This window comes from Microplitis demolitor, chromosome 3 (assembly GCF_026212275.2).
Source record: "Microplitis demolitor isolate Queensland-Clemson2020A chromosome 3, iyMicDemo2.1a, whole genome shotgun sequence".
NCBI classification, from domain to species: domain Eukaryota; kingdom Metazoa; phylum Arthropoda; class Insecta; order Hymenoptera; family Braconidae; genus Microplitis; species Microplitis demolitor.
In genome coordinates, this window is record NC_068547.1 from 21,947,116 (window position 1) to 21,970,765 (window position 23,650).

Sequence of the window (23,650 nt, forward strand, 5' to 3'; positions counted from 1 at the left end):
CAGCAGGCGGTTATCGACAGCAGACACGACCGCCACAAATCTTTGCTATCTGAGGATCTCGGGAGTTTTTGGTGACTCTCTAATGCTTCCAAGTCGCCCGAGGTCCCCATACTACACGAGGGTCGTCGTCTGTATACTCACGGAATCGGAGTAGTGAGAGTACCAACTGGAGATCGGATAGTGGTGTAGTATAGGGTGGATGAGGGCATCAGGCCATACTCTACTCCACTCTCAACTCTCTACTCTACTCTCTACAGTGTATATATATGTATATATGTATGTATAGATAGGTAGATAGATATATAGATCGTGGAACGTGAAGTGTAAAAGCGGATGAGGGGAAGGAATGAAAGGGCGATAAAGAGACACCGTTGGTATATAGATAGGAGTAACTGGGGATCCCATAGCTCTTGGTTGGTGAACATAAAGAACTGAGAAACGTTTGGACGTGTCCAAGACGAACTGCAAACGTGGATTCAGTGCGGGAGTTTGTGTAGAGACCAGAGAGCAGATAGCGAGCGTCAGAAAACAAAAGACCCGAGAGAAAGAAGTATAAGCGACGGAATAGCTCGGCTAGAGGAGAATAAAAAAGTATTGGACGAGTAGGAGGAACTATTGGCATTGAGAAAGAAATATACTGGGGTGTTGGTATAGAGCCGCGAGAGATTTGTGCCGGTTGGGTTCATCGAGGGACCGATCAACCAAGAATTACTGATTTCACATGCGGGGACACCGTTAAAAGCCCAGTGGCTCCCAAACAATTAAACGCCGTAGCATAGACCGCTGGTGAGTGAGTCAACGAGTTTGAATATCGAATGAAACGGCTCATTGCCGTCTCGCTCTTTTTACTTTTTACCTTTTTTCTGTTTTTACTTTTTTCGCTCTGCAGTAGTGCCGGAGGAGCTGTAGAGGCTCTGGTTAGTTTAAGGGTCTTGGGTGAACCGGTAGCTGTTTTATTTTATTCTCTCTGCACCATAAGATCGCATTCTTTACGACCCATTAGACGAATTCATTACCAGCCCGCCAGGCAATCCCAAGCTTTCTGCTATGCTTACTCTCTTTTCCTCGGTAACTATTTCATTCGCTCCGCTGTGCACTTTGTACACCAACAACAGTAGTGATGCTCTTGGCCTCGAAAACACCAACTGCACCTAGGGTGTCTTTGATCAACTAGTGCATACTTTTACACGCGGTATAACACAATATATTTACTAACACCTCGGTAATTTTTATTACTTCTACTCTGTGCTCTTTTACAAGCTTATTATTTTAATACTCTGCGTCTGCACTACCCCGAAAAAAAAAAAAAAAAAAAATAAACAAGAGTGAATAAAAGTAGACAGCGGTCGATAAATCCTGCGGAAACCTTCCATTTCCTTTTGAGTAAAACGCGACAACTCGAGGGGCGTATCGCCTTTTTCTAAAAGTATTGTCCCTTAATGGGCGATGATACCCATGAGTAGACGGTACAATGTCCGAGACGACGAGGACGAGATGCTGTCCCACCGCCACCGGTTTTAATATCATCGTGCACTGCAGCCTCGTAAGTTTACTCCTTCAGCAAGGAATTCACGATGAGCAACAACAGCAGCAGCAGTACAGAGGTAACTATGAGGGACGAAGGGGATAGGGAGAATGTCGAAGAACAAAGTAAGTAAGTAAGTAAGCAAGCAAGCGAGGGAGAAAAGGTTGTGCAGACTGAGCACGTAGCTCTTAGTATCAATTCATTAGCGCATTACGGTTTAAATAAAAGTATTCGCGTATCTGCGGCATGCGGCGTATCTCTTATGAAGGGACGAGATACGACCGGTTTGCTGGGTCCTCGACTCCTCGACTCCTCGACTGGTACACCTCTTTCTTCTCCTTCTCATCGACTCGTTACTTGCACCAGCAGCCTTACCCGTGATATCCACGCTCCACACCTCTTCTGCTCGTCCTGATGCCTACAATACACTTCTGTATATACATATATAAATATATACCACACAACCAATACAACTGGCTTATTCACGTCCGTGTCCAGCTTGACCTTCGCTGTGATTTGCCGGTGCCCCGTCTGCCTACCGCGACGTCCGTGTAATCTCCAGCTACCGCCACCACCTTATTCCGCAGATGCTCACACACACAGACACACTCATCCATTGCAATCTATATTTTTTTATTTTATTTTATTTAATGTTTACTTTTTTAAATCGACAGCAGACAATGAACGGCTGTGTCAGCGATGCGCAAGCTCGCGCTTTCCGTTCAGTTCACCAAGTAACAGCAAAAATTCGATCAACCGATTTCACAAGAACCCAACAGAAATCCCTCGTCTTGTATTGGATACCTTTCGTATAATATACGAACCTGCTGAGATTGGACGATAACAGTTTCCAGGAGTTTGAGAGTCACCCGAAGGGTGGAGTAGACCCTATTAGCTGCTCTTATAAATATATGCGCTTCCAATCCTATGTATCTCCATGGCTGCTTTTGCTTTCTATACGTAATTAACAACTATGAAGATAAATACTTAGTAAATACTATATATATAAATAAATATATACAAGGCTGCATGACATGACTGAATTCACGATAATCCTGTGTGGTATTCGTAAAAAAAAAAAAATAAAAAAATAGTAAAAAAGAAATTTGCGTGGGCGTGACTCTTGTAATCCGGAGCTCGGCTACTAAATTCTTTAAATATATACATATATATATGTTTCCAAAGTCATGCAAAAACGTGGGCCGATATTCAGTGTTATAAATTCAGCGATTTTTCTGGTCAGCTGTATATATTTTACATTTGTATTTATTAAATATATATTTTTTTGGTCAACCCAGAACGATTTTTTTCATATAGTTAATCTGAAGAAGAAGAAGAAGAAGAAGAAGAAGAAGAAGGAAGCGATGAAAAATGAAAAGAACCTGGGCGGCGATGCAACACGTGGATGCGCTGAATAAGGAGCTCCCAAGTCAACTGTTACGGGAATGAGGATGTGGATTTCGGATTATTGTATAAATTTTCTAAATAAACATATTCTCATAATATAAGTTTATAACATATATATTTATTTGAGCTTTAATTGCATTTTAAAATACAACCGAAATAATTAAATAATGACAAATCTGGTAAAATGGTTTCAAGAGTTTTTTTTTTTTTTTTTTTTTTCGCGTATACATAATGCATATCTTTGTAGGTGGAGTTTTCATCGTACGAGTAAAGTATTTTTTTAAATTTTCAGAAATTATTTTATTTATTTACTTAATCAAATAATTTTAAATCGAAAACTGAGAGCGCATGTCCTCGAAATTTTGTATACTTGTGTTTTTTTTTTTTTTTTTTTTAATTCATTTATTTTCACTGGTGTATTTTCCACTGGATCTGTGCCATCTTACCTCGTACAGAATATAGAATATATAGCTCACTCACTGTCTCAGTGTTATATCACGAAGGAAAAAAAATTTTCGTGTTGTTTTTCGGTCGTCACACACTCATACGTTATTTTTTCTCTCTCTTGCACTCGCTCTCACTCACAGCAGTCGTATATAATTACAATAATAATAATTAATATTATTATGTTGATAAATACTTTAAAAGTCCGCGATGGAAGAATTATTACAGTTTACAAGGAATACGTATACAAGTGTTTTATTTATTTAATATTATTTTTCTCTATATCTTTGACCGAAGTACTCGGTTTTTTTACCGTACAATATAATTATTATGTCCAGCTTCCAGTTTTATTCGACAAAAGTTATTATTATTATTAATATTATTATTTTAAAACCATTTGTCACTCGACGCATTCATAAATTTATTAAAACTTAAAGTTTCTACATAATTGCTGCTCAATTTATATCGTAAACATTCACTCAGACACTGAACGCGCCCTTTTCTCACCCAATATCACTGTTCGGCATAATTATTTACCATAATTAATATTATTATTATTTACTTTTATAATCATTTATTTATTTATATGTATTATATTCATCAATTATTATAATTATCATAATAATAATAATAATAATAATAATAATATATAATTGTTACCTTTTTTAAGTTCAATATACACATGATCGGTAATACGAATGATAATAATGACATATTTTACATGTAATGACACGAGTCGGCTCAATTGGCGCAATAATAATAAATATAGATTTTTTTTTTAAACAAATAAAATTTACAATGGTCTCTCAATACACGATTTTTAAGTATCGCGTATTCTTAAAAAAAATTCATAGTTCTTAATAATATATATAATAATAATAATAATAATATATAATATGATCGGCGAATGAGCCGTAATAAACGGCATTCTATCGCGACAATAAACCTCAGCGTATTGCACCGCAGTGCACTCATCTTTTCTTATAATTCAATTCCTGCACAGAAAAAAATCATTTCTTGACGCAAAAAAATTTTTACTTGCCCCAAGAAATTTTTTGCATCACGAATTGAAGATGAAAATTTTTTTGGGCGCGAATAAATTTCTTAAGCCGAGTCTTTTTTTAGTCCTCAGAAAATTTTTTTTTACATTTCATAATTCAAAATTTTTTTTCCGCCAAGAAATCCATTTGTTCTGTGCAATAAATTTTAAGTTCTATTAATTTTATTAAAACCTACTTTTAATAAACGCAGTCGTAACTCGTACAATTTTTTTTTTTTTTGTTTTTTTTTTTTGTTTTTTTTTTTTTTTTTTTTTTTTTCAAGTCTCTCATGAGAGTTTTTGTTATACAAAGGCGTGCTAGCTCTAGTACTTCTCTATATATATCTAATAACCTAGTGTCCTTAATCTAAAGGTGGTATACATGACGGTCGACTTTACGACTGGTGATAAGCTTTTCTATTCGAAATTTTTTTCTCTTTATTATATATTTTTTCATTTATTTAATATAATTACTTTTTGACATTTTATTTTGACTTCACTCGACTCCGAGTATTAATTGCTTAAGTATTTTTTTTTTTTTAATTTTATTATAAACATCACAAACTTGGCTGCTGAGCCGCGATCTCGTGTCTGGTATCGCGTGTATCTGTGATTAAGTGTAAGTGTGTAAGTGTGTAACTGTGTGTATGTGTGTGATGTGTGTGTGGCTCAGCAGTACCGCAAGATATGGTGGCATCACAATTAATTAACGCACTTAAAACTTGTCGAACACGCACACGCACTATATTATTATACAGATCCTGAGTCTCAAGTCCTTTACCGTCACCGTAGTCGTCAGCATTGTCAAGTTTAAGTATACATTGTAATTATATTTATTATTATTTTAATTATGATAACAGTAATTTTAATAATGATCATGATAATTAAATATAAAACTAACTGTATCAGTCGCATCTGTTGTCATTATTCGTTAGATTCCGCAGTCTTAACACGATAATTTTTTTTTTTATTCCATCCTCGACTTATGCAACGGATATATAAATTAAAAAGAACAATAATAACTGTAACCTAAATATTGCTTTAAATTTTTAAGTTTTGTGATGTGATCAGAGTACGTGACGCGAGGACGGAAGAAATTAATTTTTCTTTTTTATGATAAAAATGATGATGATGGAAAAGAATAACGAAAGAAAAGATGAGCGCACTAAAAAGCCACCCTAGCCAGTCTTTTTCCCGATATTATTTTTAGGGGAAAAAAAAAATATATATATATATATATATATATATTCTACAAAGTCGTACGCATGCTAAGTTTACGTACTCGACAAGGAATGACAAGACTCGACGCGAGTTACGCAGCATCCGAAGAGAGACTCTTTCTAAGCCAAATTATTATTATTTATTTATTTATTTATTTATTTATTTATCTTTAGATATTTTTTTTTTTTTTTTTTTTTTATAAATTATTAAACATTGATAGTCTCGTTGTGACAACAATGCAACGATCCAACGTGACGTATCTCGAGTCAGTCTTAAGATGAGTCGTATAACGCGCGAAAATATTTAAAACAGGATAGGGAGGACATACTGTCTAATTTATTTTAAAATTCGACTACGTTGTTTGCTTGCAGTCGTTTGTTGAGACTATAGATACATTTATGTACAAATGGCACCGCTACTTACGGGGCTCGGACTATACGTATTTGCTGGACAATTGTTTGGCCAGTTCCGTATACTTGAGAAACTTTGAGTGCGGGCTCTCCTCGAGGGGAGAGGCCGCGGGTTGAGACGGACTACCGTTTGCTTGAGGAACCGGTGGAGATTTACGCTGCGGGGTCGGCGGAGATGAAGCGCTATGACTTGGACCACCAGATGCTGACTGAGTTCCTGCGAGAGCTGCTGCGGCCGCTGCTGATCTTCCGATCGTCAGAGGATCGGGGATCATACCGTCTTTGACGAAGTGCATTTTGGACAAGTGATGCCTGTACGCACCCTTGGATATGAAGGGCGTGTCGCAGAATGCACATTTCATTATGGAGTCAGCCGTGACCACGGCGTCATTGCAGGCCCAACTAAACGCCAATATGGCGCCGGGCGTTGGTCCACTTCCGTGACTTGTAGTCGCCGTGCTGCTGCTGCTGCTTCCACTCGCGTGCTGCTGACTCGAACCGCCACCGTGTGAAGATCTCGAGCCACCGGCTACTCCAGGACCACGTGTCTCTGTTTTGTCACAGAGTTTTTGAAGAGCTGCGAGAGGATGACTGCTGGTTTTACGCCCTTGGTTGTCAGAGTTACCGCCAGTCCCACCACCACCGGAGAGACTGTCAAACATGGAAGACAGAGCACCCAGACTACTAGATGTTTTGGTGTCTGGTGTTCCTCGAGGCGTCACTGAACGATCGCTGCTTGCCGGGCTGCTCGTGCTATTTCTACAAGGACTCCGAGCGACTTGATGATGTGACTGCTCTCCAGTACCAGTCGATCGGGGTGTTGGTGGATTTAATTGCGGAGAAGCCGACTCCCTGGGCTCTTCTGTTGTCGCTTCGGCATTATTTTGCCCATGACAATTATACGGAGTCGTTGGTTCTTCTTCGTCACGCGAATCCTCAACTTCTTTCTTGACGACCACATCTCTCGGTGGCTCGTCTTCATTGCCAGCCGGCTCGGCGTCCTCATCTCTGGGTTCTTTTTTTACCACCACCGATTCTTCATCGCCAGACTCTTCGGGTACCGAGTGCCGACTTGGAGTTGGCGTCTGTTTGTCAGGCGACGAGCGATGACGATGAGACGAGGCTGAGGAAAGTCTGTCATGATTAACAGAAAGATCCAAACGTCTTTCTGGAGTCATCGTGTCAGTTCGTGTACTTCCTCGCTCCGATATCGAACTAGATTCACTTCCGCTTCTCTCTCGTCTCGCAGCAATTGCCGCGGAATTATAATGCTGCTGCTGGTAGCTCCGTAATAGATTCATCGTCTGTGGATCCACCAGTGGCTTTGTATAATCTACACTTTCATCAATACCAAGACGTTTGAGAATACTGGAACCTATTGGCGCGCCCGGTTGATTATGATGGTGACCCGCTGTGCCATGACGACCTCGCGAGTCAAAACTCTTTTCAATCAGCTTTTCAATGGCATTAAGTACTGATGGCGAAGAGGTGGTACTCGTTGATTCATTGGCACTCGGAGTCGGAGTATCTTTACCCGGTGTGGTGGTGTCACTAGCTGATGAAGGAGACCGATGATGCCTTGATGAGACCGAAGATGCGTCTTCATTGACACTCTTTCTGCCGCTCTCACTCGAGGGTAATACTTGGGACATATTATTGGACATCAACGCAGACTTCAAAAAATTACGCTGATTTATTCCTACGGTGCCTGCACCGATGCACTGACGAATGTGCTCAACAAAAACAGTTGTTTCTATTTTATCTCCGCACTTTTCACAAGTTATACGGCCAGCGTGTTTAACCAGACTGTGCGCCAATCCAGCTGTCGTATCACCATTTTTAAATTCATTTTGCGCTCGCTCCAATTCAAGCAGTTTTCTAACTGGCAATGATTTTTTTCTCTTTTCACGCGTTTGTCTTCGACGCCCGCCGCTCTCAGTTATAGACCGCATGATGTGTTCTTTATAGTGGGAATTTTTAACCATATGGTTGCTGAGTTCTTTAAGTGAACTAAATGCCTGATCACAGACTTTGCATGTCAAGACTGCGCTCACGTGGCTGCTGGTAGCACCACCAACACCACCGGGACCTCCAGGATTGCTTCCGTGCTGACCAGCACCACTTCCTGGTAGCATACCACCACCAGGCCCACCTCCACCAGCACCACCCATTCCTGCGCCAGGACCTCCACTGCCTCCTTTACCTTCGTCTGATGATTTCCACGAGATTATTTGCTCCTGAGAGATGATGTTCGTGTAATGCTGAGTCTGCTGCATGTGTGAAGTCATTTCTGCTAAAGATCTGAAGCTCTGACCGCACCACATACACTTGAGAATTTGTCTTGTTTGCTCGGCACCTTTGCCAAGCCAGACATCTTGACCACGGACGAGTTTTCTTGGCAGTGGCATTGTCTCTTTGATCAGTAGATTTAATTCAGAGGGACTTTGCTTACTGCTAGGTGTCGTGTGACTGTTATTGCTGCTACTCGCAGAGCTATTTAACGACTGGTGTTGTTGCTGTTGCTGTTGATGCTGAGATGTGGGCAATGACGACATGTTTGACGAATGAGAGTGCATTCCAGACGTGGGTGGTGGAACAGGCATATTGACACCACAGTGTTTTGCTTCTTTCATGTGCGTTGTCATCGCCGCGAGAGTCGGGAAACTCTGCTTGCACCAAACGCACTTCAGTACGTCTTTAGCTTGATCTGCGCCCTTATTGAGCCAGTGGGATTGCCAAGCGCTGTGACGACTTCCTGACGCACCGCTCGGATTACTACCAGTAGAGCTTGCACCAGAACCAACCCCACTGGACGGCCTGTAGAGCTCATCTCCGCCGAGTTTACTTAGTTCGCTCATTTTTTCCAGTGCCTTAGTGGCCTCACTTGGCTGATAAGGTTTGTCAAGTGCCGCTGGTGGTTTCATCTTGCCATTCCACAGCTGATGGTGGTCTACAATACCCGGCGTGCTTTTGGGAGAAAGCTGTTGCTGACTAGTAGCCGCTGCAACTGCAGCAGCAAAGTACGGAAAGTGAGAAGCCACGACGGGCGATGTCCAAGGCGAAACCACAGGAGGTCGCCCGAACTGACCAGTCGCCGAGGGGGATTCTTGATGAGCTGATGGTGCTATCGTTCCAAGTCTCGATGACTTTCTGGGCGGAGGTGGTGGAGAGTCCTCTTCATGACTCGGCCGTTTTCGACTCGACACGGAGAGATCAAGCGGCCCATTATTAGTTTCGCTTGAGGACGAGGGTGTGGGAGGTTTGCTCAGGTTTAAAATATGCTCGTCTTCGTCTTCTTCCGCGGATGAAATTTTTCGCGTGCTGAAGTCGAGGACAGCGGGAAGAGGAGTCGCTGTGGGCGATACCTCGCCGGCGCTTGTGGGTGAGACGAGCAGACCGGGGGTCGCTGCGGGAGGTGAACACGACGAGGTGACCAGCGGCGACACGGAGCCTCTCGCCGAAAGTGGTGAGTGTCCCAGCAGTAGTCTCTGGTGAGTTTGCTGGATATAAGCCGCCATCACGGCCGCGGAATGAGGTGGCAGCAAAGGGTGACCTGCCAGAGGTACGATGCTGCTTGGACTCAGTGGGCTAGCACTGCTGCGGTTCGCTTGAGGAGGGGGACTTCCGGCTGCCGGTCCAGATGATTCCCTTGAGTCTCTTGAGGGGCAGCGTGGACTCATTGGCTCCCTGAAACAAAAGTTTTAAAGTTTCTTTAGATATTTTTCATCTTATTGTCGGTTCAGATAAATATAGACAAGAAAGTAATCGTAAAAGTATTATATGGTTCAATGTCCGGCAAGAGCTGAGATATTTTATTGTGCCAACTGCACTACCTTGAAGTAGTCGACAAAGCGACCGACCACATGCACCAAGCTTTGATTAATCGCTATTGCCGGGAGTTTAACTACGCATAATCGAGCTATTGGCAATATTATACTACTGTATGACGTATGACACACATGCACACACACACTGAAGACCCACTAACGTTGATATTGAGTGAGTGTGTGTGCACATGAATATTTCATAATCATTCGTCTCTGAAAACACGCGACACACAACATCAAGTACAGCCAATAATTACTAGTCATCGTGTATTTAATGAAATATAAAATAGTGATAAATAATAATGTATTATAAATATGTATATATATTTATACCTGTTATATTACCGTGAGAAACCCGTCGAGTGTTGCAGAATAGTGGGTGGTGGAATACGGAAACATGTGAAGCAAATCACTTGACGTAAGGGGGCACGTGTTGTACATGTATATATATGTATATATGTATAGATGTATATATGAATACTGTTTTGCTATGGTATGGTATGTTATGTTATATTATAGTACAAGTATAGTAGTATACTAGTGGCTCTAAACCTGTCGACGGCGCGTTGGTAACTGACTTCCCTGACTAAATGTTGAATGCGCGTGCAACGAGATGAAAGGGAACCACCGGTACGCATGCAGGGGAAGTTTTTGGGGTTCTAAGGTGAGGTGGGGAGTCCAGGACGCCGAGGGTGTCCAAGAGGTGGGGAGAATATTCAGTGCCGCCGACAGAAGAGATATCGGGGAGTAGTGAACACGCGCCTATCTCTATTAGCTGAGTGACACCAACCGCGCCGCACTACGCCGCGGCAACTGCTCTCTGAGTTGTTATATCGGGCTCGTTTATCCCCGTGTAAACGAGTACAAACCCACCGGAGATTTGTTGTGTAGGATTCAACAAATTTACAATAGCCAGCCGACGACGAGTGAGTGCCAGACTCAGACTGAGACCAAGACGACGGCGATGATGACAACCGTCTACTCTATGACTACACACTCGGGCAAATCTTCAAAGGATCCTTCAGCTTGTTTTTTATTACTTGTTTGTTTTCGTCGTATGTATATGCATTTATTTATGTGTTTGTACTGGCAGGTGTATATTAAGATAAACTTTAAACTTGTTTGATGTTCGCGGTTCGCTTTATTATTATTTTAAAGATATCAATGTTTACTTATATTATTTTATTGTATTGTATATTAAGATTGAAGATAAATGATAAATTTACCTGTCGGGAGGTCCAGTATCTCGAAGAGCAATGGGGTTTAGCCTCGATGAAACTGATGGCGGGGGCGTTGATGGACTAGCTGCTGAATCCTCGTCGTCAGTTGCGTCAGCTTCATCATCCTCTTTGGCTGCTGTTGCTGGACAATTTCTCTCCGTCGGACTGATCGGACCATCCTCATCCACGCAGTCTCCTTCTTCAGCCTGGAGCTCCGTACCAGGACCCGATCCTTCGATACCGTCTTCCCCTGAAATTTAAAAAAATCCCAAATAAATCATCTGACAGTAAACTCATTTTATAAAGATATTTATAAATATGTCAGTGTCTTTCTTCAAGACACATGTACTCGTATATATATAATAAATAATAAACGAGTAGATCTAGTAGAGGAAATTCAAGACATCAGAAGTATAAGAGAAATGTAGAGAGACTAAAGCAGTGTAGCAGCACCTGGTCGAGTAGTAAACGCAGGATGATATAAAGGTGCAGATGCCGAGCAACAATGACGCTATCGGTTCATTTATCAGCCTTTCTGGCATCGTAGAGTAAAGAGTACTCTCTGAGATGCGTCATCAGAGCAGCAGAGTCCACGACAGTATCCCATTGTTGTATGGTGCAACTTCTTCCGCAATGGCTATTATGAGTTTTAATCAAATCATTTCTATTTCATCTCTTCATTTCTCATCACCCGGCCTGTACGCCCGATAATTGACAAAGCTCATTACGATTATTATCTTTTTTGTTTTATTGTTTTGTAAATAAAAATGTTCAGTTGTTTACATAAAAATTTTTAAATTAAATGCAATGGCGTGAGGAAGCTGAAACCAAAATAAAGTCTACAGAGAGCCGAGTGTTGGAGTCTATGCAGTGATTTACGAGTGAGCATTGGGATCGAACGCCGTGCAAGACGGAGGTGAGACATTGGACAGGTGCTAGATGCAAATAAGCCTCTGATGGCGAAGCAGAAGCAGGATCGTGGGGACAAGAGGAAAAATAAAATGAGCTGAACCCGGACACGGTGAGACAACGAGGATAAAACCAACAACACGCGCAACCACCGCCATCTTTGATAATACGTATCCTTGTTGGAGAACAAGAGGAACAAGAGGAAAAAGTCGAAGGAGCTGGAGAAGAATGAGAAAATAAGAAAGGGAGTGTCGTTGTGGTTTCTACGATAGTAGAGGATCAGAGGGTGTACAAGTTTAAGAGTCTGAGGGAATCAAGACCGAGATGAGGAGCCGGGCGGGAACGATGGTGGCAGCATCCTCCTTCCTACCTTGCCAACTGGCCAACCAAACGATCGTTTGTTCGCGGTCCAACTCGAAGAGGGAGAGAAAGGAGATCGCACATTGATCCGTCCGAGCATCGGCAACTAATTACGCAGATTTATGTCCCCATTGTCCATTGTCTCTGCTTGGGCTTGAGAGAGATCCTCGAAAGACCTGGAGAGCACACTGAAAGAAGGAGACGAGAAAGACACCACGACCGAGTTACCGAGGACGAAGAAGGGAATACGGAAAGGACATCGGGCTGTGGAGATGGACCGAGAGTATACAGAGTCGAGGATTGCACCGAGGAGAGGATTCAAGAGCAAAAACAAGAACAAGAAGAAAAAGAGGATTCGATACAAGAGAGCTCGCGCAAGAGTTGGACGGAATGAGGGCCCAGGGCGGACCACCGGCGGACACGGCCCCGCCCGTTTATTCTGATACAGTCCCTTGGTTGCCAATATATATAAATAAATAAATATATATATATATATATATATATATATATATATATATATATATATATATATATATCTATATATATATAGATAGACTACTGACTCCAGCTTAGTTTAATTCTTCGACATTTACTTGTATATTTTTTGTTTTTATTGTTTTTTAGGTTGTTCTCTATTTGGTTCCCACGAAAAGCGTCTAAACGCGTGCGACGAGAGCCACGACGACCGTTCAGTCCCAACACTCTCGAGCGAGTGACTGGAGGACGCACTGAGAGTCGCCAGGATGACACCAGGTGATTTAGAAGCCACACCGTACATCGGGTGGCAACATTTCTCGGAAAGCCAATCACCACGTCTCTCGTTATTTATTTTTTATTATTTCTTTTTGGTGTTCGATCAACCACTACTACACAATTCCACGGATCGAGCGCACGATACACGAATACATTTATCTATCTACTCTAGCTATACCTGTAATATATATAAATGGAAATGAAACGGTGAAAGATTTTGTGTCCTCGTGTCGTCCAAGGTCAACAAGACCCACAGAGCAAGCTGATGATCAGCACAGAGTAGTGGGAGAGAGATCGGTAGGGTTCAGTTGTTGAGCAGGGATGCAAAATACTCAGCACGACCCGAGTAAGGACGACGTCGTGGAGCTATTGGCAGCCGCTAACAAGGCACACGGCGCTCTCGGTTCCTCTCCAGCTAAAAGATACTGGGAGAACAAGAACCCGTGGTGTATCCGACCGGGCGGCCGAGCTCTGACACTCGAGAAGATCGCTCCTGCAAGATATCATCCGCTGCTGCTGCCACTAGCACTGCTCTCAACTCGGTGAGCTGCTCACCAACTAGCTACTTACTACTGGCTTCACTAAAGGCCAAGACGATATATACCTATCTACCTTGTTCTCCCTTTATCTTTCATTCTTCTCTGTGTATTTACTTGGTTATGCATCTGCATATAATATAAAGAACCGAGAGTTGATCGCGTAGTTACTCTGGTCCTGGTCCTGGTAGTTACGAGTCCTTTTCTCGCTCCAGGAGGGGACCAATGCACAACAATAATTAGTTTTATCTGTAGGGCACTTCTTTCAGGTTATACGTGTAACGATTCCCTTCGGTTGGCTTAGCTCACGACAAACATGCCCACGACCCGCGGATATATCCAGATAAGCGAGAGATATCCCCTTACATAAGTACATGCTTGTAAAACTCGCACGGAAGCAGCATACACTGATGCTTTTGCTTTTGCTTTTGCTTTTACTGCTACTGCTACTTGGTTGCAGTCAGAATAACCTCCGGCTCAACTCCACCAAAAGGCTATCTAATAACAAGTCAGTCAGATGAGAAGGACGCGAGTCTGTGAATAAGACCGAGATGAAGCAGCAGCAGAAGCATCAGCAAGGGAGGGAACGAATTTCAGATGCAAGGAACGTAGAGAAGAAGAAAGAGCAAGCACAGATCAGAAGGAATGACGGACAGACACTGGTTGTTATATAGGCAGTGGCGGACAGCAGCGAGAGGATGAGATGAGGAAGAAACGGTGGGAGATGGACAGGCGGGCAGACAGACAGCTACACGGACAGAACGCTCAGCAGAAGGACGAGAAAGACGGGACGAAGGTCGATGCATTGTGATTCTCCCGTGGCCTGCCACCGACTGACTGACTGACGGATGAATCCCTTCAGCTTCTTCTCCGTCTCGGCCCATCGTCTTTTCTCTTTCAGACTGACTGTCAGAACGTTAAGCTCTGAGAATAAACGATTTTAGATGTCGATAAGTGTACGTCAGGATCATCCTAGAGTCATCATCGTCATCATCATCATCAGCCCTGTGTAGGCGTGCAGATATGGGTATTTAAATTCCATCTACACATTGTATGTCCGCGCATGGGTGTTTGTGTGAATATATATAGACATAGATCCAATTGTAGGCAGTAGAGTGAACCCAAGACTCAGCGGTAACCTATACGGTGAGTATAAACTAGTCTACCTGGCTGATTGACCGATGGAGAGGCCTTTATCCCAAGTCAACACTCACTCCATCAGACGGACGTGTATCTTGCCTTAAATGTTCTATATAAAGTTACTCTCTGTCGTATTTCCTCTCCATTCAACGGCTCAGAGCATTATTTATCCGAATTAAAGAGACGTGAAAATTTTATTTTATAAATTTAAAAAAATTTTTTATTTTTGAAATACCGACGTTTTATTGAAACGTAACAAAACAAGTAAATATTTATGCCAACTCTTTAATAAAAGACAATGTGATATATTGTTTTATTTTTTATGAAAACATCCTATAAAATTTTAAACAACTTGGACAGAATTTTCAATCTCACACGATCGACAGCTTTTGAAAGCACCGGTCTTTTAAGAATCCAACATATGCCCGATTGCTTTTTCTTTACTCCAGTACAAGAAAGAATAAAGAGACGTCATCGTGTATACATATGTTTGTACATATATATAAATACACACGACGAAACTTTTTATATTGGGATAAGAAATCAGTGACGTTTCACAGCCGTTTAAATTTGTCGACTATTTGCGAGTTTTAACGTATACATCGTTTTACCAAACCGATCCACGAATCCAAGTGTCAACTCGACGGCGACAGTAATAAATAACACAGCAAGTAAGTTGCTCTTTTGAACACCACCAGCTCCACCAGAAACAGCAGCAGTAGCAGCAGCAGTAGTACGTCGGATCATTTGTTAAAGATTTTGAGCTTTATTCGAAGCTCGAGGTAAGGGAACACATCACACATATATATGTATGTACGTGGCCATGAAGGAATGGAAGGTGGCACGCACGAACAAGTTGGCGAAAAGTGTTGGTGCATCGGAATGACGCAGCTGTCGTGGAGGTTCAGTAGACGGAGAACGTGAGTTGAGGTGTACATATTATTTCTTCCTCGTCCTTTATTTTCTTTACTCCTCTTTAGTTGATTCCCCCTCCCGTGATAAAAGTGGGGGATGACGAAGCGGCAAACGGGTCAAAGTGACGGTGAGTGATGGACAGGAACTCAGTCCGGAGACAAAGAACGATGGAAAGAGAGCGTGAAAGTGCAGTCTGAGTGTCGGCTGTGAAGAACGACGTGCTGGATCTTTTATAATACAGCTTGTCCGTTCCAATGACAATAATAAATATGTCTACATATATATATAGACACACATAGAAGGTATAAGTATTTTTAAAGTTTATTAATTTTTTTTTTATTATAATTAAGTCATTCTGTAGGGATTTTAAAAAATGACAATAAATAATACATAAAATATATCGATACGATATATTACAATATTGTGTGGCATGGACATTTTTAAAGATAAATCACCGTCAGACATACGTTTGAGACGTCCACAGAAGTCGTTGGACGGCTAATAGCTCAACTGGCTCCTGCATTTGCCATCATCATCATCATCATCATCATCATCAACTGAATAATCGTGCGGCTGTATTAATATACCAACAACCAGCACACATATAGACACGTAGGTAGGAGTTGAGCGAGCGATAATACGCCAAGAGAAGCAAATCCGGTGACTGGATGATGGATGAACCATACGTTGGTTCGTCTAAATGCCTGCTGGACAGCTCAACGGTACGAGACACTGATGATCGATGTATGCTCCTTAGTAAGGTGAAATCTGCGAACTCGTTTCGCCACCAACGATAAGCTGGTAGCGGGACCGGCTCCAGAATCCAGAGATTACGATCCCGACAACTAATGTGCGGACTTTATATCGAGTGCATACGAAGAGTCCACAATAAGAGGGTATTAAACAAATACATTTGTGTATCTATTGGAGTGACGATTAAACGCGCGTCTGGCTTCGATCGGGGTGACAAGATAGACAAGTATGACTATTGGTTGCAAGTAGCAGGTGTCATGTAGACAAGAACCGGACGCCAAAGAAGAAGAAGAAGAAGAAGAAGAAGCCCGTGGGATGTTACGCGAGACTGGAGCAATATAAGGGACGAAGAGAAAGCTGTGTGACAGTAGAGAACGCCTTCATCACGATGTCCGTCACTCTTACTCGCGTACAGCGACGTCATTTCTCTCTTTCTCTCCCTTATTCGCAGCAGCATCCAACACTTCTCTCCCGGTTTCTTGCACTTTCCGTCACGCTGTCTTTCCACGTGTCAGTCGTGCTACCGACTGCCGGAGTCGGTGCCGTGACAACAATAATTGTCAGCGAAGTAACGTCTCTCACGTCGCGACACTCCGACGAACGAGAGGGAGGGAACGAACCATCACTACTACTTCAGCCTTCTCTACTACAACGGCATAGTCACCAACCACCAGATAGATAATTTAACGTCGAGAGAAAAGAGTAAAGAGTCTCGCTAACGGTAATAATGACTGAGATGAACAGAGAAAGACAAGTCTCTATTTATAAAAGGACTGCAAATATGAAGCAGCTGGTACGTTGCCGCGGATCATCATCCGGCTGGTTATCGTTTACACGCTAGTTCTCCTCTCCACACTTCTATTCACTCATCTGCTGGCTGCACATTCGAGAAACTTGATCCACTGATCACACATCAGTGCCGCAGTCTCGTCCTCTCTCATTCCCATGACGTTTAAATATTCCCGATGGCATTTAGCTATTGGCAAAATCGATAACACAAGTGGCTGCTGAGTAAATACGTCACCAAATCACATTCCAGTGCCCCGATGTCTTACTCATACATTTCATTTTTTTCCCAGTCGTTAGATAGTTACATAGATAGTAAACCTAGACAAAAATAAGCTACTGGCAGACCACACTAGACCAGATAACTTTAGAGAGTGAGGGCTGACACACCGATCTTTTCTAATAAATACTGTGTCAACGTAAATAAACAGAGCCCGAGTTAAGTCTCAGCATAAGCAAGTTAGATACATTAGTTGAACCACGCGTGACAGTAACTGTGCTACTCATCGGGGGATGCACGAGAACACACATCACTCTCAACTGACAGAGACTTGATCTACAGAGAGACAGGTGTGCCCAATTTAACACTCAACTATCCCTCCTTCTTGTCTATCTCTCTCTCTCCCTTATCCAACGTCTCCTACAACTAAATCTTACGTCTTCAAGAATATTCCCAACTTCAATATGGATGTACATGCACACATATGTATATATATTATTTATACAGGTATAAAAGACCGTGATGTGTACAATGCAAAGTGCAATTGCTGAGAATGTGGATTGAGGCTGGCTGTCTAGAATTTTAGTCACAACCTGACAATCCATCAGCATGTTTCTCGTCACTCTGCCGTCGTGTATAGTAAGTCGATAGCTCCGAGCGAGTCTTCACATTGGAATTGTACCTAAAGGGGGGAGGGGGCTGAGACTGACGTACCTACAGATTTATGCGACACACATGCGGCAAGCCGTATAACTCACTCGATCGCCCATAATATCCTCCCCTTAGATTTCCTCTCTCTCTCTCCCTCGGTCTTTCGTCTAGAAGCGTATGTGCCACCGCTGCCTTCGGCCAATATATATACACAATATATAATACTGAAGCATCATGCCGTGCGAGACGCAGCAGAGGACCAGAGAGACAGACGCACCAATACCAAGCCCTACACTACTCAGCCCAGCTCTCCCCGGGCCCGATCGGCTCGTATGCGATATTTATTACGTATCGGGATTATGTTCTTCCAGTGGTTCCCATCGTTCTTTGCGAGATGAAATTGCCGATAGATATGTGCAGATTTATCGCGGCTAGAATCAGGAAGATTGCCGGTCCCAATGCAACAATAAAACTTTTTTTATCTATTAAACTGACAAATCGTCCAATAAAATTTTTTTTAATTAAACAATAAATAATAAATATTTAAATAAACCGCTCTTTTATCATATATTAATACTATTTATGCTCGACTTTAGTAATCCATCAGCCCTGAATAGTTAAACTTAAACAAATAACCCAACATATAACTCGGAGGGTATCCGAAATGTTAACTAAACTCGTATCGCGTCAAGAATAGGGTCGTGTCGTGAGTTTCATCGCACCGTAATCCACACTACACTGCTACAGTTAACTAGTAGAATCTAGGCACCTTTGTTTGCGCACCTTGTCCTTTTCTAATGTGTACCGTCGCCACGATCACCCGGTGTCCTCGTGAAATACACCATAACGACAACGCAACCCACCATTCCCTATACAACTGTATACTATACCCCCATGTACAAGCGTCCGCTACACACCCGCAGAGACTCAGTAGCCGTATAACATTATATATATATATAGACATATATACATATATATACATCGTGAGCAGAGAGAAGTAATTTATAGTTGCAATAATTTATTGGGTACCATGGGGTTTATACTTGCCTGACGCGTAGCCATCCGTCACCGTCAGTGACGTCACCTCCCTCCACATAATGACTACCTACGTCGCAGACTGGGCTTCCACTGCTTCACGGCATTATTATATACTGTACTCCAATCTATCTCTCTTCTCTCTCTCGCTCTATCTGTGTACACTTACTAAGCCACGACTTGCTCATCATTATATATATAGATATATATGATACATAACAAGACATCCCGGTGCATGTATGTAGATAGGCTACATTGCTGTCTTGCGCCAATTGTCAAGATATATTTCTATATATATATATATATATATATATATATTTAAATGATACTTTATTGACGATCATATTCTACTGTATAAACATACCCACACAATGTTATAGACATGATAAAGGATCGTCTCGCATTTCATCCACAGAGCATCTACCAAGTTTCACCTGCTTGCTTTATACTTCCTTATATTCGCTGGGTATGACTGCACCAGACAGAGACAAGGTATAGATGTATATTTATATATATATGTACAAGTAGTGAGACGAAGACTGTGAAGCATGAGGGGGTGAAGAGACAAGAGAATGACGAGCCGAATCCATGGGAGCCAGATATGCTCGTCACGTCTCAGATTCGCGTTCTCTGTCAGTCTTGTCGTGTAGATATATATAGATATATATATATATATTGTACAGAGTAGTCGTAGGAAATGGCCAGAAACCTTAGTACAGGAGGGGACGAATGGAAGGAGAAACTACCGTAGGGACCGAGGATGATGCCGAGTGTAAGTGACATTGACGGGCGTTTGTCACTGTCCTCGGCAAATAATATCCAGGCCAGCGCATCAGAGGATTTGCTTGACGCTCCAATGACCCGCCAAGTCTGATCAATAAGTCTAATGCTCTCTGTTCTGGTCAAATCAATTTGAATAAAGGCGAAATATTAAAATATATAAAAATATGCTTATTTATATATGTGATGTTTGATCAATGGATCGATATTAGGTATGTACGCTATTTATCGAAAAGATGAATTTAAAACAGAAGCTAATGGCACAGCGTGTCTTTGGCTGATACCTGCGACAGGATAATTGGAAGAAAAATTGTTGAAGCTGTCAAGAGAAGAAAGGAAGAACGGGTTTGCGTTGAGTCGGAGCAAGGGCGGGTGCCGTCGGTCTCGGAGGAGACGACCGAGGGGAAAAACTACCAGCAGCACTGAGGAGGGAGTCGAGGCGCGGAGGTCTTAGCGACAGCCGTCAATCGATTGTCAACCGGGTCAGCCGACCGACCTTACCTTACTTCCCCGCCCAAAGTATAGACTCCCCTCTTTTAGTCTCTCCATGTACATCTTCATATATAGATATATATAAATAGATAGGTTTATTTAATCGTGATGGGGTCGACGCAACAACCCCTCGATCAGTGCGACCCTCGGATTTTTGGCCTACGCGAAATTACAACAGAACCGCAGAGTCAGTCTTGTAGTCAATAATTATTGATCATCATACAGGACGTCTAAAGACTCTGAGGGGAATTGTAATCGAGTCTTAATGCCTACCCGAGACGTCGTCATCATCATCTTGGCGCGATCCCGTCATTCAATCATTTTTTTTTATTACTATTTTTATTTCTCATGGCGTCTAATCCGCGATGAGCGACAGTCGTTTGGAGAAAAAACATTTCGACCCAACTGACCGCACAATGCCCAAGGCTATCATTAAATTTTTTTTGTTTTTACGTTTATTAATTTTTTTTATTATTTTTGGTGTCGGTTTCTCGTGAGCATGCATCTGAATTTTCGAGATTATGGTCCGCCGAAATTAATCCAGCAACTGGGTTATATTTTTAACGTATATTAAAAACGTTTTCTCTAAAATAATAATTGAGAAATAATAACGAAATATAATATTTAATGTCGAAACATAAAAATTTATTATGAACATTAAAAAAAAAATAAAAAGTAAAAAACAAATGACGGAATTTAATTATCAATTAATAATTGATGACGATAAAACGTCGGCTAATGAAAAGAGCAATTAGTTAGTATGATAAAAATAAAATACTTGAAACAATAGCGAGTGGAATATGTGTCAGGTCTGTTCGAGAATAACTGACCTGCGATTAATAAAAAATGAAATCAATCATCAGTGTCAAAAAATATAAAGACAATTTTCCCAAGTTAAACTATTGCTCTGCTCAGCTCAACTCTTAAATATCTGTACTAAATTAATGATGACTGAAAATTGAAGCTGTCCAACTTTAGAGACAGATTTATATATCATAACCCCGTCTGGAGCATATATAAAATTAAAATATTACTTTAAATTAGAACGACTTATCGGATATATGGATACCAATTTAAGACCGCTCTCAGTTTATTATTTATTATAAAATTGATTTCATAAGTATTAGATTAACTGGTTCTCTTTTTTTATATTTTTTTTGACCCTGTTTGACATTCAGATATAACTTATAGGAAGCTTGAATTATTACTCATGATAGAGTCAACAGTCTGGCGCGATAAGCTAGATAATCAAAAACACGTTTCGAGCTGGTGTTTGTTTGTTTGTTTTAAAAATACTTAACAGTAAAAAATATAGTGAGGAAAAAAAAATTAAAGTTGGTCAGCATTAGGTTGAGTAAGTTTTCGACGGCGGCATGTAGAGATTACTCAGTGGTACATAGCAGTAGAGAACAAAAGTTTGATATTTGGTAATCAGTTGTCGGTAGTCAGTACTCGGAAACCGTAAACTAGAGTAGGGGCAAGGAGATTGAGACGTGAAGCGACGGTGAGGAGGTTGATGACGGTGACGAGAAAGCACTCGAGAAGCTGAGTAGAGTAGCAGTGGCAAGGAGATTTCCAGCAGTTCAACTCGGGCAAGAAGAAGAAGAGGACGGGAGGACGGTTTAATGAGTCCCGGACGCAGGGTGACGAGCCGTCTCCTGAAGTGACACGAACGAGCTTCCCCTTTCGTCTTCAACCCCGACCAAGTTCATCCTCACCGTGTTCATCGTGTTCATCGGACTGCTGCTCGCTCTGTGTACGGTTGAATTGAAGGAGAGGGTCCCCTCTACGTCGGCACGATATCAAGACTACCGACGGACAGATCAATGCCGTGAGCGGATACCAAGACACGTCTCACAGGGCGTCCATGCTCAGACGAACAAGCGTGGACAAGTTGACGTTTGTGATTGAAAACTTTACGGATTTTTACTATTACTACTACATCTATTTCTTCTTCTTCTTCTTCTTCTTCTTCTTCTTCTTCTTCTTATACATTTTATTCATCTATCAATCTATAGATAATTTATACATCAAAATGACCTTCCAGAGAATATTAATCAGGGTCTTAGTGAACCAGAAGCGCCGCAACATACAAGACACTTTTCGATAAATGGAGTAAAAAAATAAAAAACTGATTGTACGATTGATAAAATTCAGTGATTAGGAGACGAACAGATCGACAAGTTGTGTTGTGTTACGTTGTCTTTTGAAATGTTTTCGAGTCAACATATCCATGCTATTAGTTTCTGTCGATCTTTGGTTTTAGTGGATTTATAACAGGAAGAATTGTAAAAAGGCGTGGAGCAAGCGGACGAAACTGGCTCATTGCATATTCAGTGAACCAGGACAGATTTTGTCTTGAACTCGCCCCCAACAAACTCACTGCCACCACTATTATATCTCAGCTGAATGTTACTCGGCCTAGCTCTACTCTGCTCTTTCCCATCCATTCACTTCGGGTGACGTATGTGCGCTGGTAGTAACTGCGGCGACTTAGTGTCACTCGGATATCGCCCGTGTCCTTCCGTTAGCTTTATTGGTTTCTACATGGACTCTTTTGCGTACGCAAATCCTTCTAGTCTCACAGCTACACATCCTAGTATGTGTGTCAGTGTAAGAGTGTACAAGCAAATAGTGACGTAGAGTTATTTACATTGAGACACTCAACCTCGAGAATTCGTCGTCTTGCTCGTGTCTATCCTCTCTCTGCTCCCAGCAACGCCCGTTCCAGACTTGAATGTTGAGCTGTCACGTTTTCCAGCAACTACCCCAAGCTCGGTACATACACTTGGTACTATATATGTATATGTACAACACCTAAACCAGGGATGAGACATTCTTCGCGTTTTTCGGATCGTCCACTCTACTCCGTTTGGACGTTTAAATGCTACTGAAGCGCCAGTAGATAAAAGTAACCCTCCCTCATTCTCACTACTGTCACTTGTCAACCTGTCCACTGACTACATATTTCTTTTCTTATATAATATACATTTTTTTCTTAAAAATATTTAAATAACCCTCACTTCCTCTCAATAAATTGCAAGTTCACGAATATTATTATTATTATTATTATTACTGTCGTTGTTGATGTTGATGTTGTTGTTGTTGTTGTTTTTGTTGGGAAGTTTAAAAAGGAAGACAATTGGATGATGTAAAGACACGTTGACAAAGTTTGTATTGGCGGACATGAGAAAAGGAATCCCGCACACGTTTGACGAGAATTGGAA

At 41.7% G+C, this 23,650-nt stretch overlaps 1 protein-coding gene across 3 annotated transcripts in view; it reads right to left on the reverse strand.

Annotated features, from left to right (window-relative positions):
- Nucleotides 1-3,308: 3,308 nt before the first annotated feature.
- The window catches only part of LOC103569774 (protein tiptop), a 71,791-nt gene continuing 51,449 nt past the window's right edge, over nt 3,309-23,650 (reverse strand). For all 3 annotated transcript variants that reach the window (XM_008547258.2, XM_008547257.2, XM_008547256.2), the window contains 2 exons: nt 11,100-11,343; nt 3,309-9,733 (listed from right to left, as the gene is read on the reverse strand). In XM_008547258.2, coding sequence (XP_008545480.1) covers nt 6,070-9,733; nt 11,100-11,343 — 3,908 coding nt within the window. In that variant the 3' untranslated portion in view covers nt 3,309-6,069. The remainder of the gene's footprint in view (nt 9,734-11,099; nt 11,344-23,650) is intronic.